This window comes from Coregonus lavaretus (genome assembly GCF_964263955.1).
Source record: "Coregonus lavaretus genome assembly, chromosome: 5".
NCBI classification, from domain to species: Eukaryota; Metazoa; Chordata; class Actinopteri; order Salmoniformes; family Salmonidae; genus Coregonus; species Coregonus lavaretus.
In genome coordinates, this window is record NC_139992.1 from 39,208,494 (window position 1) to 39,228,678 (window position 20,185).

Genomic DNA, 20,185 nt, shown 5'->3' on the forward strand with positions numbered 1-20,185 from the left:
AGCAAGCATCCTGCCGTTAAGGAAGTCTAAGTCTTTGCCTGACCGGTTGTTTTCTCTCCCTCCCGCCCTCCCTCTCTCTCTCTCTCTCTCTCTCTCCCGCCCGCCCTCCCTCTCTCTCTCTCTCTCTCTCTCTCTCTCTCTCTCTCAGACGTGGATGAGTGCCTGGACAACAACGGAGGATGCCAGCAGGTGTGTGTGAACACCATGGGAAGCTATGAGTGTATGTGCAAGCAAGGCTTCTTCCTCAGCGACAACCAGCACACCTGCATCCACCGCTCCGACGGTGAGTGGACACGTGTGTGTGGTCTGTTTTTGTGCGTGTGGAGACTGGACATGAGAGGTGGGGGGGTCAAATGCGAAGGCGTCCAGCATGCCTCGCCTTTGTGCAGTGACCATTATCCGCGGAGCGTGGTGTGAAGCGCCGAGGAGTGGGCGGGATGCGTGACTTCTGACACGCGTGTTTGTCGTCCGTGTGATCCTCCTGCGGCCGACGGCTGATTGCGGTTTTCATCCTTAACCTCTCTGGCGCTCCGGCTACCCCGGTCCATTCTGCCTGTCAGACTTAATTTATGGGTTCAATCTGGAGCAGTGAGGAACGCTGTTGGAGGTGACGGGGAGGCAGAGAGAACATTCTCCTCCGCACTGAGGAATCACAGCACATTCCTCAGAAAATACACAGTTCAACAAATAGGCCGACACACACAGAAGTCTGTGCACACACACACACACACACGCACACACATACAAACACACACACATCGGCGGACACCGAACACAGACACACAAACAGAAGTACGTACACACAAAGGCGCGAGCGCACACATACACACACACACACACATACATTTACATTTACATTTTAGTCAGTTAGCAGACGCTCTTATCCAGAGCGACTTACAGTTAGTGAGTGCGTACATTATTTTTTATTTTTTCATACTGGCCCCCCGTACACATACATACACACATACACACACATGCATACACACACACACACACACACATACACACACACACACACACACACACAGCAGCAGCACTGTAATTGAGAAGTTCAGAGAGATATGAAAGGATCCTCATCCATCATCTCTGTGATGTCACTATCAGACACTTCAGGAATGTGGAGAGGGGTGAGTGACTGAGGGGGTGGAGGAGAGTGAGGGGCAATGAGGTGACCTCTCTCTCTTTCTCTCTAGCTCATTCTATGGTCTTGGATTAGGCTAGTAAGACAGTGTGAGCAGGGAAGCAGGGGTGTTAGGGCACACCGTTAGAGGGAATTCAGAGGAGCTGAAGAAAGAGTGAAAGAGACACAGAAATAGAAACGTTCCATGTTTGCTCTTTGGAAACCCCATGAACCTGGATGTGAATATCTCCATTTCCTCTCATACTCTCTCTCTCTCCTCCCTCTCGCTCTCTCTCTTTCTCTCTTTCATGCTCCGTTCTGTCCCTCTCTCTATCTACCCCTCACCCTCCTATCCCCTCTCTCTCTTTCCACCAACTCTGTTTCTCTCAGTCTCTCTCTCTCTTTCATGCTCCGTTCTGTCCCTCTCTCTATCTACCCCTCACCCTCCTATCCCCTCTCTCTCTTTCCACCAACTCTGTCTCTCTCAGTCTCTCTCTCTATTTCTCTCTATGTTTTTACATCAAAGCCATTCCTCAGTTAACATGTGTAATTCGTTGGCCTGTCAGAGTTGCTGGGGGTAAACAGCCTCTAAAGCAGCCTGTGGTATTCCTCCAGCCCACCTCTACCCACCCCTGACCAACCCAGCCCCAGTCCAGTCACAGCCTGCCCCTGTGGCCCTCAATCGGACGCTTGTCTCCCTGCTCCTCCCAGACGGGAATAGCAGCAGCGTCTTGGTGTCCCAGAGGAGTCTCCACGCCTGTTTCCATCCCCCTCTCTCTCTCTCTATATATATATATATATATATATATATATACACACTACCAGTCAAAAGTTTTGACACACCTGCTCATTCAAGGGTTTTTCTTTATATTTAAAAATTTTTGCATTGTAGAAAAGTAGTGAGGACACCAAAACAATGAAATAATACATATGGAATCATTTAGTAACAAAAAAAGTGTTAAACAAATCAAAATATATTTCAAATAGCAACCCTTTGCCTTGATGAAAGCTTTGCACACTCTTGGCATTCTCTCAACCAGCTTCATGAGGTAGTCACCTGGAAAGCATTTCAATTAACAGCATTTCAATTAACAGGTGTGCCTTCTTAAAAGTTAATTTGTGGAATTTCTTTCCTTGTTAATGCGTTTCATCATAGCGCTTGATGGTTTTTGCGACTGCACTTGAAGAAACTTTCAAAGTTCTTGACATTTTCCGTATTGACTGACCTTCATGTCTTAAAGTAATGGACTGTCGTTTCTCTTTGCTTATTTGAGTTGTTCTTGCCATAATATGGACTTGGTCTTTTACCAAACAGGGCTTTCATCTGTATACCACCCCTACCTTGTCACAACACAACTGATTGGCTCAAACACATTAAGAAGGAAAGAAATTCCACAAATTAACTTTTAACAAGGCACACCTGTTAATTGAAATGCATTCCAGGTGACTACCTCATGAAGCTGGTTGAGAGAATGCCAAGAGTGTGCAAAGCTGTTATCAAGGCAAAGTGTGGCTATTTGAAGAATCTCAAATATAAAATATATTTTGATTTGTTTAACACTTTTTTGTTTACTACATGATTCCATATGTATTATTTCATAGTTTTGATGTCTTCACTATTATTCTACAATGTAAAAAATAGTAAAAATAAAGAAAAACCCATGAATGAGTAGGTGTGTCCACACTTTTGACTGGTACTATATATATATATATATATATATATATATATATATATATATATATATATATATATATATTATCTCTCTCAACATATATATAGTATCTCTCTCAACATTTACATTTTAGTCATTTTAGTCAAAAATGCTTTTTTAAATCAAAACAACAACAATACAATACAATACAAAGACAATACTAATGGCTGCTCCCACCGTGGGTGCTCTGGTCAGTGGGTGTGCTCACTCCACCCCAGCCCAAAGGGATTTTCCAAGGGTGGGAAGGACCAAACCCTGGCCGATAACCCTGCCACATAACCATCAGGACCAGCACACACCGCTCAGTGTGAAACCAAAACACTAAACATAAATAACAAAACACCAAACATACAAAAATCACATCCCCACCCTCACCCCTGATTGGAGGACCTCAAACATTTATACTGTGCATGCGCATGTATTTATTCCAACACTGATTTATTCCATCCTTCAGACAGCTACAGATCAACCCATCTTTCCCAGTACATCATCATTCTACCATTTCCTCTTGCAATACATCCCTCCATTCTTCTGTGGTGTCTCACTAAGGACTTGAACCTCCCCATCTTTCGTCTCTCTCTCTTTCTCCGTCTGTCTCTGTCTCTGTGTGTGAGGACAGATTGGACAGAGATTGTTCCCCCCTCCCTCCCCCCCCCCCCCCCCCCACTGCCCAGTCATGTCAAACCTGGTCCCATACTATCACAGAGATGATGACCTCTCACACTCCAAGATGTGTGCCTGATGAACTGAGTGTAGTGTACAGTATCAACACACACTATACAGAAGGACACAGTGTGTAGGAATCATCTCAGACACATGAACATGCTCACAGACTGGCACGTTCCAAGGGACTGGCATACACACACATTATACCTTGATTATACACATGCAGTCGCACACACACACTGACCGGCATTGATAAACACACATAAACACACACTCGGTGAGTAACCATCTCCATTCTCACTAATATTATATTAGGTTCATGTGGAGGCGTCTCCTAACCCTGAATGAACCTAGGCATGACTCGTTACTGTCACTCATCACATTCCCCTATCCCTGCCCATGGAGGGTTTACCTGACCCAGCCATCCCTCAGCAGCCCCGCAGGTACCCACCACACCCCACCCCTTTCTGGGCACCTGTTCCTCTGTTGAGGGAAGAGCTCCACCCAGCATGTAGCGCCTGCAGATGGGACGTATATATTTAGTTTGTAGTTTGTAATTCCCCTTTAATGCTTCTACAGATGATTTCATGTCTGTCTTATAAGGCATCCTATTCCTTATATAGTGCACTACTTGTGACGTAATATTAGCCTGGATTTAACCCAGGCTATTGGGTTGGCTGCATAGTATGTGTCCATAATGGCACCCTATTCCCAAGTCCACTACTTTTGACCAGAGCCCTATGTTGGCCCCGGTCAAAAGCTGTGCACTATATTGAGAATAGGGTGCCATTTTGGACACACTATGTGTAGATGTTGAATCCAGGCTAATGCTAGTGTATGAGGTCTGCTGAAGTCTTCAGAGGAGCTGGAGGTGCCGCTCATCAATTTATGCAGTATGAAAATGTATGCACTGTAAGTCGCTCTGGATAAGAGCGTCTGCTAAATGACTCAAATGTAAAATGTATGCAGCCGCATGTGGTTTATGGTTACAATGACGGCAGCCACTTCACGGTTACCGCCGGTTACCGAGGCGGCTGGGCGGGTGCCTGTCTCTGAAATTGTAGCCAGAGTTTTAGATAATTTATTCTGTCATTGTTGAGGAAATACACACACATACCTCCCTTTCACTCTCTTTTACACACACACACACACACACACACACACACACACACACACACATACACACACACACACACACACACACACACACATACACACACACACACACACACACACACACACACACATACACACACACACACACACACATGACAAACACTTTGGCCCTCTAGGTCTTCTCTGTATTTTAGAACACTGTAAACAGTGGGGCGACGCTGTTGTTCATCTGAAGTGCTTTTACTGATTGGAATAATTGAAAATTTCGCTTTGGTTCGTTCAACTTATTCTGTTAAATTTGTCGGAAATCAAATAACACATTCAACAGATCAATTTTTTTAATTGAATGAAAGCTTCTAAATTGCTTTCAACACCTCATGCACATGCACATTGAATAGCGGTGGGGGCAATGTAGCGGCGGCAGCCTATCAGAAGAGTTGGAGGCGTGGCTTATTGGGAGCGTGTTTGTTCTTTTTCCCCATCCATGAGAGCGAATGTCGTTGTTGTAAGTTGTGTCATGTCGTAAGTTGTGTCATGTCGTAAGTTATGTCATGTCGTAAGTTAAGTGTTGAAAGAAATAAGTTGCAACTTGAAATGTAGGTTTGGTAATAATGTGATTAAAACAGATGGCATTGAGTCATACATTTGGTTTCAACAAATGTAGTACTTTTGAATTGAGGAAACCTAACTCATTTACTTGTGGCCAGTTGAAGTAATTTTGAGGTTGATCCAAATATACATTTTTTTTTTTTACAGTGGAGAGATGTTTACTAACTGCTGCTTTTCCCCTCCCTAATGTCCCTCACCAGCCATTATCAAGCATAGTGTGAAAACTACCAGACCAGGCAGTAACTGAACATGGCACATAACTTAATTGAGGAAACTAGCTGCGCATAAATCAATTGAGGAAACTCTGACTTCGCTCAAGTGATCTTATTTGGATCCAAGTCATACAGACAAACAGCTAATTGACTTGAGATATAATCTAGTGTTTGTCATTCAAACATTCAGCACATACACCACACATTCATTAGGAACTGGTAGTTGTGATGAATGAGTTGTAGAACAGTGTAGAAACAGTGGTGTATATGCCTGTATATGTTGAGAAAGAGGCCCCCAGCCACCCAGCGGGCCCCGGAGGAGATATAAAGTGAACCGTAACACTTCTCTATTTCAGTAAAAGATGGCAGTAGATGTCCCCACATGTTGCGAATATAATATGCTTGTAAATTGTTCTCCCAACTCAACTCCAAATTCTCATTCCTTGGCAATTTGGTGCGGGTAGTAAATTGGGAATTTGAGTTGGTGCCCACCCCAACAGTCTGCCCGATGCTCAGACCCTGGCCCTGGGAACCACTCAGAATCCTCCTAAAAAAAAAGAACTTTCCTCCTGTCTGAGGAACTTCATATCCATCAGAGAGAAAGACAGAGAAATAGGGTGAGAGAAACACATTATGAAGTAATTGTAATTACTATTATATATTATAATTACTATATGACTTAACACCCTCTATGAGATCTTCTAGCCAGTCTTTTACCCTAACCACACACAACAGGGGACCCATGTCTGAGTGTGTGCATGCTCAGCCCAACAGTGGAAACATGGCATGTTGGCAGTGTCGGGAGTTAGTAGACAACCTGTGTCTGCTGTCATGATGTTTGTTTCGGACGGTTGGAAAATCATTAATCGGTGGCGGTGGTGTCTGTGTGTGTGTGTGTCTGTGTGTGTCTGTGTGTGTCTGTGTGTGTGTCTGTGTGTGTGTGTGTGTGCGGCTTCGTGGGTCTCCCGGAGCGGCGGGTGTGAAAATAGAAGCTCTGTGTGATTTATGTGGTTTCGTGGGGCAGATAAAATGGCCTGTCAACGGCTCCTGAGAGTGCTATATATAATGGCAGGGATACCTAGCTTAGCACTGACAACTAAGGGTTGAAAGGGGGACCGGAGGTGTATAGTGACACTGTCTGGAGCCCTGTCTCATTAGTTTGTTGCTTGGTTGGATGGTTGGTTCAGTCATTTATTTGTTCATCCACTCATTCACTCATACGCTCACTCACTTTCTCACTCACGCACTCACACATTCACACACTCAGCCACTCACTTACTCACTTACTCACTAACTCACAACCTTTATATCACTGGTGGAAAAATCGGTAAGGAACCGCATAGGGCCAGTGGAGCAACTGCATTACACTGCTGTTCACTAGGTCTTTGTTGACCATGTCACTGTTGTTGGTGCCCCTTGACACTAATGATGTCACCTACAGTAGAAAGATAGCAGGTTAGCTAACAGCAGTCAGGTATACTGTAGTTCAGTTGTCACCAACCAGTCGATCGCGGTCTTCAAGGCATTCCTAGTCGATCACCAAATATTTCTGTAGAAAAGCCAACGATGAAGGCCTGCACTCCTTTATTTGTATTTATTTTATTTTGTTGGCGGTAGGTGCACTTGATTCAGAATCCCTGCGCACCGGATAGGCAAAGTGTTCCCATTTTGAACTTTTTAATTTGTCTGAAAAGACAAACTTCACCTACCTGGCGGACCGGGAGATTTGTGGCTAAATTGAGCACACCTACTGCGCTGGCTCAAATCATCGTGCCTACAGCTTCCAGAAAAGTTTGATACTAGCCTACATGAGATTTCATAACTTCTAAAACCCATGACCAGAGAGAGACTGTCAAAGGATACAGCAAAGAGCTGCTGTTTAAGTTTTTATTCAGCACTGTCAACACTGTTGTGTGCTTCTCTGCACTACCACTCACGCTGCAGCTGCAATGAATTAGTAGCCAAGTGTTTCGATAGCCCTGCATTTTTATTATTAGCAGCTCATCGTCTCTACTTTAATGTCGAGGAATATTTCACTTTCTCTGGTCATAGGAACGACATGAATTTGTGCATGAGGCAGATGCTGAGCTACTCGAGTTTCGCCATCAGGTGGAAGAAGGTGCCCCCCTCTCTCTGGTCAGTCTCACCGGAGGAAAGGAAGGAGAGAGCAGGGACCGTGAGAGGCGGACCCTCTGCTGCTCTCTCCCTCCCTCCACTGACACTAATGCCGTGTTCAAAACAACTGGGAACTGGGAACTCAGACATCTCCGACTTCCGACTTCAGTACGTTCAAGACAACTGGAAACTTGGGAAAAAACGAGATTGGACTGGGAATAATTGTTTTGAACGGTCATCTTTCTAGCGCTACAACTTTCTGACCTGAAGGTCACTGACATCATCATTTTACCTTGTTTTTTCCCCGAGTTCCCAGTTGTCTTGAAAGCACCTTGACCATCAGATACAGGTACAATCAGTCCAGTAAAATAAAAAAGCTAATTTAATGATTTGCTAATTATTTCAATTTATGCTCAGCTGTGCCTCGAAAGTGCTACATCAACTGATCTATTTTGTTATCAAAGTTCCAGTTTTGGTCTGAGAAGAACGATATTGTCAGGCCAGACATAATGTATCAGGCCTACTACACAAACCTCATTCCTACAGAACTGTTTTTATTAGGTTCATATTACATTTTTAAGTCATGTTTAAAAGAAATCTGAGCGGTAGATCTCGGTTTGCTTTTTGACTGTGAAAGTGATCGTGACTCAGAAAAAGTTGGTGACCACTGCTGTAGTTACTAACACAGGACAGCTTTTGTTTGGTCCAGTCCACAACTGGACTTTCCCATGTAGTCTTTCTGCCCTCCTCACATGTGTTGAAGGAGAGGGTGACTTTAATCTGACCTGTGTTGGGGGATAGGGGTGGAGGGAGAGTTGGGGGATTGGGATGGAGGGAGAGTTGGGGGATTGGGATGGAGGGAGAGTTGGGGGATAGGGGTGGAGAGAGAGTTGGGGGATAGGGGTGGAGAGAGAGTTGGGGGATAGGGGTGGAGGGAGAGTTGGGGGATTGGGATAGAGGGAGGGAGAGTTGGGGGATTGGGATGGAGGGAGGGAGAGTTGGGGGATAGGGGTGGAGAGAGAGTTGGGGGATAGGGGTGGAGAGAGAGTTGGGGGATAGGGGTGGAGGGAGAGTTGGGGGATAGGGGTGGAGGGAGAGTTGGGGGATTGAGAGTTGGGGGATAGGGGTGGAGGGAGAATTGGGGGATAGGGGTGGAGGGAGAGTTGGGGGATTGGGATGGAGGGAGGGATAGTTGGGGGATAGGGGTGGAGAGAGAGTTGGGGGATAGGGGTGGAGAGAGAGTTGGGGGATAGGGGTGGAGAGAGAGTTGGGGGATAGGGGTGGAGGGAGAATTGGGGGATAGGGGTGGAGGGAGAGTTGGGGGATTGGGATGGAGGGAGAGTTGGGGGATTGGGATGGAGGGAGAGTTGGGGGATTGGGATGGAGGGAGAGTTGGGGAATTGGGATGGAGGGAGAGTTAGGGGATTGGGATGGAGGGAGAGTTGGGGGATAGGGGTGGAGGGAGAGTTTAGGGATTGGGATGGAGGGAGAGTTGAGGGATTGGGATGGAGGGAGAGTTGAGGGATTGGGATGGAGGGAGAGTTGGGGGATAGGGGTGGAGGGAGAGTTGGCAGATAGGGGTGGAGGGAGAGTTGAGTGATTGGGGTGGAGGGAGAGTTGAGTGATTGGGATGGAGGGAGAGTTGAGGGATAGGGGTAGAGGGAACGGGGGAATGGAGAAAAGGGGAAAATAAACACAGGAGACAAACACAGTTCAGTCGACCAATGGAAGCGTGTTTATTTGAAGTTGTGTGAGGAGAAGAAGCAGACAGAGGGAGGCTGCTGTTGCTGCTAGGGGTGGAGGGAGAGTTGGGGGATAGGGATGGAGGGAGGGAGAGTTGGGGGATTGGGATGGAGGGAGGGATAGTTGGGGGATAGGGGTGGAGAGAGAGTTGGGGGATAGGGATGGAGGGAGAGTTGGGGGATAGGGGTGGAGGGGTGGAGGGAGAGTTGGGGGATTGGGATGGAGGGAGAGTTGGGGGATTGGGATGGAGGGAGAGTTAGTGGATTGGGATGGAGGGAGAGTTGGGGGATAGGGGTGGAGGGAGAGTTGGTGGATAGGGGTGGAGGGAGAGTTGGGGGATTGGGATGGAGGGAGAGTTGGGGGATTGGGATGGAGGGAGAGTTAGCGGATTGGGATGGAGGGAGAGTTGGGGGATAGGGGTGGAGGGAGAGTTGAGGGATAGGGGTGGAGGGAGAGTTGAGGGATAGGGGTGGAGGGAGAGTTGAGGGATAGGGGTGGAGGGAGAGTTGAGGGATAGGGGTGGAGGGAGAGTTGAGTGATAGGGGTGGAGGGAGAGTTGAGGGATAGGGGTGGAGGGAGAGTTGAGGGATAGGGATGGAGGGAGAGTTGAGGGATAGGGGTGGAGGGAGAGATGAGGGATAGGGGTGGAGGGAGGGAGAGTTGGGGGATAGGGGTGGAGGGAGGGAGAGTTGGGGGATAGGGGTGGAGGGAGAGTTGAGGGATAGGGATGGAGGGAGGGAGAGTTGAGGGATAGGGGTGGAGGGAGAGTTGAGGGATATGGGTGGAGGGAGAGTTGGGGGATAGGGGTGGAGGAAACGGGGGAATGGGGAAAAGGGAAAAATAAACACAGGAGACAAACACAGTTCAGTCGACCAATGGAAGCGTGTTTATTTGAAGTTGTGTGAGGAGAGGAAGCAGACAGAGGGAGGCTGCTGTTGCTGTGCTCACACACAAACACGCTCACACACACACACGCTCACACACACAAACTCTCTCTCTCTCTATATGGCGGAGGAATTCTCACTTTAAACAAACAGAGGCAGGAAATCAGAGGTGAAGGGAACTCTTAAATGACGGCCCAAGGGTCCTGCTGAACTCTCTTAACTAGTGGGAACACTTCTACCTAGCTACTGTCATCATCAATTAGTTCCTATAGTATCAAACAGTATATAGACTTCACTTACACCTAAACACACTTAACTTTGTCTCCCTTTCAAAGACTGTAAATTACTGTAGGAAAATAGTGTGTGTGTGTGTGTGTGTCCTCCCTGTGTCTCTCCTATCTGAATCCCTCAGTTTGCTCTATCAGATAAGTTGTCCTGAGAATGCAGTGCAGCCATTGACAATCATCTAGGATCTAGAGGGTCAGTGTTTGTGCTTTGTATTAACCCCCCCACACACACACATACTCTAGCAAACATCCTGGTGGGACAGTGGGATCCTGGAGGCTGCTGGGTGTGTGTGTGTGCCTGCGTGCGTGCGGTATGGGGGTGGGGGGGTGGCAGAGTTTGGGGTTGAATGGTGTGGGAGGAGTGTGTGCGATGGGTCTTGGTGTGACAGAGAGGCGGGTATGTCAGCCACTCAGACAGACAGGTCAGGCCGAGCTTTCTGTCTTCTTATGCTGGAGACAAATCATAATCATGAGGCTAGGAGTTGGGGACGAGACTCCCAAGTTTATGTCTGTGAACTTGGTAAGAGATCAGTTCAGAGTGAGTTTAGTTTCCTGTGTGATGATGTGTGTGTCTGTGTGGGTGTGCTCCTTCATGTGTGTGGGGGTTTTCTTCATTGTGTAAGGTTTTAGGAAATAAAGACAGGGTGAGTGGCCGGAGAAAGATTGGGATAAGATGTCTCTGAAAGCACACTTAGACCTGAATTGTTCTCATTCAATCACACATTTGACAGTGTCTTTTGTCCAGTGTTGAGTCAATGGGAAAACGGTTCAGTGTTTTCAGGCTCCAAGGTTTTCCTCAGTCCTGCCTGGTTTTGTATGGCTGCAGACCTTTCCTTGAACTGCGCTGAATACAAGGATAATCTGTCCAGGCGGATCTCAATGTGTTCACACACACAGCCGGACATCAGAGCAGGGTCGAGGTGCTGAAAGTTACTGGGCATAGGCTAACACACTGACCACACGCTCCCTCCCTCTCAAACAGAAACTCTTCCTCCATTTTATAAATACTTTGTTTAAATATTATTCCAGTTCGTGTAAAGGCTTTGAAAGGGACCTCTAATGATTTGGTTGTGAGTTTCTCTCTCTCTTTCCCTCTCCCCCCTCTCTATTTCATTTTTCTCTCTCTTTCTTTATCTCTCTCTCTCTCTCTCTCTCTCTCCCTCTCTCTCTCTCTCTCTCTCTCTTTGGGGGTAAATATGAGTTGTTATTTACTTCGGAAGACTGTCCGTTTGACATTTTTTTCTCTTCTCATGCCATGTTCGCTGTATTTTTAGGCCAGAGTTTGTCTTTGGTGAGTCAAAATGTTTTACGAGTGTGAGTGTGACTGAGCCGGTGTGTGTGTTGAGTTAGTTACAAGCGTCAGAGCTACAGGGGAATGGACGCCGCAACATCTCCATACTGTCCCCACACACATGCGCGCAAACACACACACACACACTTCCTCTTGTAATTCAAATAATCCAGGTTGGGGAAGGTTCCTGACCCAAATAACAGTTACAGTTGTAGCCTGATTCCAGATCTGTTTGTGCTGTCTTGCCAACTCCAATGACCATAGGAGCAAGACAGTACAAACAGATCTGGCACCAGGTTATTAAATCTCTTGTTCCCTTAACAGCTGGACTTTGTTAAAGTGAACTGAACTGCCAGCTTCCTGCCCTCCTCTCCACCCAGTCACTGTCTGGATGTAAACGTTGTTTCACTAATGCAACAGCAAAGGAGAGGCCCTGTGTTACTGGTGGGATTACTGGTGGTCCCACCTGGTCCTTTTATTATGACATCACAGTCCTGAAGGACTGAGGGTCTGACAGGAATCCCTAATATCACCTTTGCTTTCGCCTGAGACTCAACTTCCCACGACAGAGAGAGAGAGAGAGAGAGAGAGAGAGAGAGAGAGAGAGTGAGTGTGTCTGTGCGCCCTCTTGTATTTGAGGAAGAGATTGGGGAGGGTTATTGGAATAGGGGAGTGCTCAGTTTGAATGACATCAATGCAGCGCGTTGAAGAAAAGCGCTCATTGAAATTCATGGCTTAGTACCTATAGCATTGTGGTTTCAGTCGGCCAGTGAAAGAGAGAGAGAGAGAGAGAGAGAGAGAGAGAGAGAGAGAGAGAGAGAGAGAGCGAGTCTGACAGATTTAAATTAAAATGGCATTTACAAGAGCACGGGCGGAAAGAGAATAGAGGAGGGGTGTGTGTGTGTGCACGCGTGTGTGGTGTGGTTTTTCCTCCAACGAGCCTGCAGTTTTTAGTTGAAGGGACAAGGTCGCCTTAATACTTCCTACCAGTTTGGCTACAACCATCCATGTATCTACCTATAGATGTCTACCTCTTCCATTCCATACAACAAAGTACCGATTGTGGTTGATTTAAACCAGTCAAATAGTCTCATTGGTTTATACTGTATGGTTGACAGTCCGTTAACAAGTAACTCACCTATACAGTAGTGAGGATAGTTGCTACGTACATCTTAAAAGCCATTACGTAAGAGGTGGAATCTTCAAGTTAGTCTTCAAAGATAATTTTTCTCTACCTGCCGTCTTTGACATCAGAACCTACGCAGCAACAGAGAGAGGACAAATCAGCCATCTAGAAAGCCCTCTTTGAAGAGGAACTTTAGCCTAGCTCTAATAGTTGTATAAATTGTTGTAGCGAAGCTTTGAACGTCCTTTCCGTTTGATATTACATTGGGAGCTTTTAAAGGGTTTATTTAAAAGGGTCCTTTTAAGTGGAATCTTTATGGGCGGCTGTGCTGTGTGCTCACCACTCTGGTCCTCACCACACACACACACACACACACACACACACACACACACACATGTACATGTACGCACGCATGCACGTGCACAAGCACACGCACACATTTACAGGGGACAGTGATGAATGACAACTCTCGAATGAGATGCAGAACAACAGCTCATCCCTCTCAGACCTCAGAGGACCCCTCTCTCTTCAGGCAGCTCCCCTGTGTGTCCTGGACTCCTCATGGTGTTTACCAGGCTGGCTGGCTGACTGAGGCAGCCCTGGTGAGAGAGAGATCAGCCTCTCAGTCTCTCTGACTGGCATCCAGCCTGCCACAAAAACACCAACATCATCTCATCCCTCATCCCTCAGCGGAAATACTGGAGGCAGGAGAGACCTGAGGCACTAAAATAGGCCTCTCTGTCTCCTTCTCTCTCTCTCTGTCTCTCACTCCCTCTCTGTCTTCCACCTACTCTCTCTGTCTCCTTCTTTCTTTTTCTCTCCTCCTTCCCCCTCTCTCTTTCCCTTTCTCCCCCCCCTCTTTCTTACTCTTTCACCTCCTGCATCTCTCTCTCTCCCCTTGCATTCCCCTCTCCTTCACTCTCTCAACATCTCTGTCTCCCCCTCTCTCTCATATTTATCCTCCAGTCCAACACTTGATGTGTTCTGCTGGTTGTCCAGGCTGTATTAACAGGGCTGTGATATGTTTGGACCTGGCGTTGGGCTCCTGAGAGCTCCAGAGGGGGGAGCGGAGGATAGGGGCTGGGGAGGGTTGGGTTGGCTGCGGGCCTGTCTTATCTGGACCCACTACAATACTACTACCTCCTCTCCTTCAATATAGTACTAATACCTTCTCTCCTCCACTATAGTACTACTACCTCCTCTCCTCCACTATAGTACTACTACCTCCTCTCCTCCACTACAGTACTACTACCTCCTCTCCTCCACTACAGTACTACTACCTCCTCTCCTCCACTACAGTACTACTACCTCCTCTCCTCCACTACAGTACTACTACCTCCTCTCCTCCACTACAGTACTACTACTACCCCCTCTCCTCCACTACAGTACTGCTACCTCCTCTCCTCCACTACAGTACTACTACCTCCTCTCCTCTCCTCCACTACAGTTCTACTACCTCCTCTCCTCCACTATAGTACTACTACCTCCTCTCCTCTCCTCCACTATAGTACTACTACCTCCTCTCCTCCACTACAGTACTACTACCTCCTCTCCTCTCCTCCACTATAGTACTACTACCTCCTCTCCTCCACTACAGTACTACTACCTCCTCTCCTCTCCTCCACTACAGTACTACTACCTCCTCTCCTCTCCTCCACTATAGTACTACTACCTCCTCTCCTCTCCTCCACTACAGTACTACTACCTCCTCTCCTCTCCTCCACTACAGTACTACTACCTCCTCTCCTCTCCTCCACTACAGTACTACTACCTCCTCTCCTCCACTACAGTACTACTACCTCCTCTCCTCCACTACAGTACTACTACCGCCTCTCCTCTCCTCCACTATAGTACTACTACCGCCTCTCCTCCACTACAGTACTACTACCTCCTCTCCTCCACTACAGTACTACTACCTCCTCTCCTCCACTATACTACTACTACCTCCTCTCCTCCACTACAGTACTACTACCTCCTCTCCTCTCCTCCACTATAGTACTACTACCTCCTCTCCTCCACTACAGTATTACTACCTCCTCTCCTCCACTACAGTACTACTACCTCCTCTCCTCCACTATAGTACTACTACCTCCTCTCCTCCACTACAGTACTACTACCTCCTCTCCTCCACTATAGTACTACTACCTCCTCTCCTCCACTACAGTACTACTACCTCCTCTCCTCTCCTCCACTACAGTACTACGACCTCCTCTCCTCTCCTCCACTACAGTACTACTACCTCCTCTCCTCCACTATAGTACTACTACCTCCTCTCCTCCACTACAGTACTACTACCTCCTCTCCTCCACTACAGTACTACTACCTCCTCTCCTCACCTCCACTATAGTACTACTACCTCCTCTCCTCTCCTCCACTACAGTACTACTACCTCCTCTCCTCCACTATAGTACTACTACCTCCTCTCCTCCACTACAGTACTACTACCTCCTCTCCTCCACTACAGTACTACTACCTCCTCTCCTCCACTACAGTACTACTACCTCCTCTCCTCTCCTCCACTATAGTACTACTACCTCCTCTCCTCTCCTCCACTACAGTACTACTACCTCCTCTCCTCCACTATAGTACTACTACCTCCTCTCCTCCACTACAGTACTACTACCTCCTCTCCTCCACTACAGTACTACTACCTCCCCTCCTCTACTCCTCTACAGTACTACTACCTCCTCTCATCCACTATAGTACTACTACCTCCTCTCCTCCACTATAGTACTACTACCTCCTCTCCTCCACTACAGTACTACTACCTCCTCTCCTCCACTATAGTACTACTACCTCCTCTCCTCCACTACAGTACTACTACCTCCTCTCCTCTCCTCCACTATAGTACTACTACCTCCTCTCCTCTCCTCCACTATAGTACTACTACCTCCTCTCCTCCACTATAGTCCTACCACCTCCTCTCCTCCACTACAGTACTACTACCTCCTCTCCTCTCCTCCCTACAGTACTACTACCTCCTCTCCTCTCCTCCACTACAGTACTACTACCTCCTCTCCTCTCCTCCACTACAATACTACTACCTCCTCTCCTCCACTACAGTACTACTACCTCCTCTCCTCCACTACAGTACTACTATACCTCCTCTCCTCCACTACAGTACTACTACCCCCTCTCCTCCACTACAGTACTACTACCTCCTCTCCTCTCCTCCACTATAGTACTACTACCTCCTCTCCTCCACTACAGTACTTCTACCTCCTCTCCTCCACTACAGTACTTCTACCTCCTCTCATCTCCTCCACTACAGTACTACTACCTCCTCTGCTCTCCTCCACTACAGTACTACTACCTCCTCTCCTCTCCTCCACTATAGTACTACTACCTCCTCTCCTCCACTATAGTACTACTACTACCACCTCTCCTCCACTACAGTACTACTACCTCCTCTCCTCCACTATAGTACTACTACCTCCTCTCCTCCACTACAGTACTACTACTACCTCCTCTCCTCCACTACAGTACTACTACCTCCTCTCCTCCACTATAGTACTACTACCTCCTCTCCTCCACTATAGTACTACTACCTCCTCTCCTCCACTACAGTACTACTACCTCCTCTCCTCCACTATAGTACTACTACTACCTCCTCTCCTCCACTACAGTACTACTACCTCCTCTCCTCCACTATAGTACTACTACCTCCTCTCCTCCACTACAGTACTACTACTACCTCCTCTCCTCCACTAAATTACTACTACCTCCTCTCCTCCACTACAGTACTACTACCTCCTCTCCTCCACTATAGTACTACTACCTCCTCTCCTCCACTACAGTACTACTACCTCCTCTCCTCTCCTCCACCACAGTACTACAACCTCCTCTCCTCCACTATAGTACTACTACCTCCTCTCCTCCACTATAGTACTACTACCTCCTCTCCTCCACTACAGTACTACTACCTCCTCTCCTCCACTATAGTACTACTACTACCTCCTCTCCTCCACTATAGTACTACTACTACCTCCTCTCCTCCACTACAGTACTACTACCTCCTCTCCTCCACTATAGTACTACTACCTCCTCTCCTCCACTACAGTACTACTACTACCTCCTCTCCTCCACTAAATTACTACTACCTCCTCTCCTCCACTACAGTACTACTACCTCCTCTCCTCCACTATAGTACTACTACCTCCTCTCCTCCACTACAGTACTACTACTACCTCCTCTCCTCCACTAAATTACTACTACCTCCTCTCCTCCACTACAGTACTACTACCTCCTCTCCTCCACTATAGTACTACTACCTCCTCTCCTCCACTACAGTACTACTACCTCCTCTCCTCCACTACAGTACTACTACCTCCTCTCCTCCACTACAGTACTACTACCTCCTCTCCTCCACTATAGTACTACTACTACCTCCTCTCCTCCACTACAGTACTACTACCTCCTCTCCTCCACTATAGTACTACTACCTCCTCTCCTCCACTACAGTACTACTACTACCTCCTCTCCTCCACTAAATTACTACTACCTCCTCTCCTCCACTACAGTACTACTACCTCCTCTCCTCCACTATAGTACTACTACCTCCTCTCCTCCACTACAGTACTACTACCTCCTCTCCTCTCCTCCACCACAGTACTACAACCTCCTCTCCTCCACTATAGTACTACTACCTCCTCTCCTCCACTATAGTACTACTACCTCCTCTCCTCCACTACAGTACTACTACCTCCTCTCCTCCACTATAGTACTACTACTACCTCCTCTCCTCCACTATAGTACTACTACTACCTCCTCTCCTCCACTACAGTACTACTACCTCCTCTCCTCCACTATAGTACTACTACCTCCTCTCCTCCACTACAGTACTACTACTACCTCCTCTCCTCCACTAAATTACTACTACCTCCTCTCCTCCACTACAGTACTACTACCTCCTCTCCTCCACTATAGTACTACTACCTCCTCTCCTCCACTACAGTACTACTACTACCTCCTCTCCTCCACTAAATTACTACTACCTCCTCTCCTCCACTACAGTACTACTACCTCCTCTCCTCCACTATAGTACTACTACCTCCTCTCCTCCACTACAGTACTACTACCTCCTCTCCTCCACTACAGTACTACTACCTCCTCTCCTCCACTACAGTACTACTACCTCCTCTCCTCTCCTCCACTACAGTACTACTACCTCCTCTCCTCTCCTCCACTACAGTACTACTACCTCCTCTCCTCTCCTCCACTATAGTACTACTACCTCCTCTCCTCCACTATAGTACTACTACTACCTCCTCTCCTCCACTACAGTACTACTACCTCCTCTCCTCCACTATACTACTACTACCTCCTCTCCTCCACTACAGTACTACTACCTCATCTCCTCCAATACAGTACTACTACCTCCTCTCCTCCACTACAGTACTACTACCTCCTCTCCTCCACTACAGTACTACTACCTCCTCTCCTCTCCTCCACTACAGTACTACTACCTCCTCTCCTCCACTATAGTACTACTACCTCCTCTCCTCCACTACAGTACTACTACCTCCTCTCCTCCACTACAGTACTACTACCTCCTCTCCTCCACTACAGTACTACTACCTCCTCTCCTCCACTATAGTACTACTACTACCTCCTCTCCTCCACTATAGTACTACTACTACCTCCTCTCCTCCACTATAGTACTACTACTACCTCCTCTCCTCCACTATAGTACTACTACTACCTCCTCTCCTCCACTATAGTACTACTACCTCCTCTCCTCCACTACAGTACTACTACCTCCTCTCCTCTCCTCCACTATAGTACTACTACCCCCTCTCCTCCACTACAGTACTACTACCTCCTCTCCTCTCCTCCACTATAGTACTACTACCTCCTCTCCTCCACTATAGTACTACTACTACCTCCTCTCCTCCACTACAGTACTACTACCTCCTCTCCTCCACTATACTACTACTACCTCCTCTCCTCCACTACAGTACTACTACCTCATCTCCTCCAATACAGTACTACTACCTCCTCTCCTCCACTACAGTACTACTACCTCCTCTCCTCCACTACAGTACTACTACCTCCTCTCCTCTCCTCCACTACAGTACTACTACCTCCTCTCCTCCACTATAGTACTACTACCTCCTCTCCTCCACTACAGTACTACTACCTCCTCTCCTCCACTACAGTACTACTACCTCCTCTCCTCCACTATAGTCCTACCACCTCCTCTCCTCCACTACAGTACTACTACCTCCTCTCCTCTCCTCCCTACAGTACTACTACCTCCTCTCCTCTCCTCCACTACAGTACTACTACCTCCTCTCCTCTCCTCCACTACAATACTACTACCTCCTCTCCTCCACTACAGTACTACTACCTCCTCTCCTCCACTACAGTACTACTATACCTCCTCTCCTCCACTACAGTACTACTACCCCCTCTCCTCCACTACAGTACTACTACCTCCTCTCCTCTCCTCCACTATAGTACTACTACCTCCTCTCCTCCACTACAGTACTTCTACCTCTTCTCCTCCACTACAGTACTTCTACCTCCTCTCATCTCCTCCACTACAGTACTACTACCTCCTCTGCTCTCCTCCACTACAGTACTACTACCTCCTCTCCTCTCCTCCACTATAGTACTACTACCTCCTCTCCTCCACTATAGTACTACTACTACCACCTCTCCTCCACTACAGTACTACTACCTCCTCTCCTCCACTATAGTACTACTACCTCCTCTCCTCCACTACAGTACTACTACTACCTCCTCTCCTCCACTACAGTACTACTACCTCCTCTCCTCCACTATAGTACTACTACCTCCTCTCCTCCACTATAGTACTACTACCTCCTCTCCTCCACTACAGTACTACTACCTCCTCTCCTCCACTATAGTACTACTACTACCTCCTCTCCTCCACTACAGTACTACTACCTCCTCTCCTCCACTATAGTACTACTACCTCCTCTCCTCCACTACAGTACTACTACTACCTCCTCTCCTCCACTAAATTACTACTACCTCCTCTCCTCCACTACAGTACTACTACCTCCTCTCCTCCACTATAGTACTACTACCTCCTCTCCTCCACTACAGTACTACTACCTCCTCTCCTCTCCTCCACCACAGTACTACAACCTCCTCTCCTCCACTATAGTACTACTACCTCCTCTCCTCCACTATAGTACTACTACCTCCTCTCCTCCACTACAGTACTACTACCTCCTCTCCTCCACTATAGTACTACTACTACCTCCTCTCCTCCACTATAGTACTACTACTACCTCCTCTCCTCCACTACAGTACTACTACCTCCTCTCCTCCAC

The 20,185-nt window shown here is 47.5% G+C and overlaps 1 protein-coding gene across 1 annotated transcript in view; it reads left to right on the plus strand.

Moving 5' to 3' along the window:
* scube1 (signal peptide, CUB domain, EGF-like 1) overlaps positions 1-20,185 on the plus strand; it is an 87,437-nt gene that overhangs the window by 24,184 nt on the left and 43,068 nt on the right. Inside the window, exon 4 of the mRNA XM_084161125.1 lies at positions 149-383. Coding sequence (XP_084017251.1) covers positions 149-383 — 235 coding nt within the window. The remainder of the gene's footprint in view (positions 1-148; positions 384-20,185) is intronic.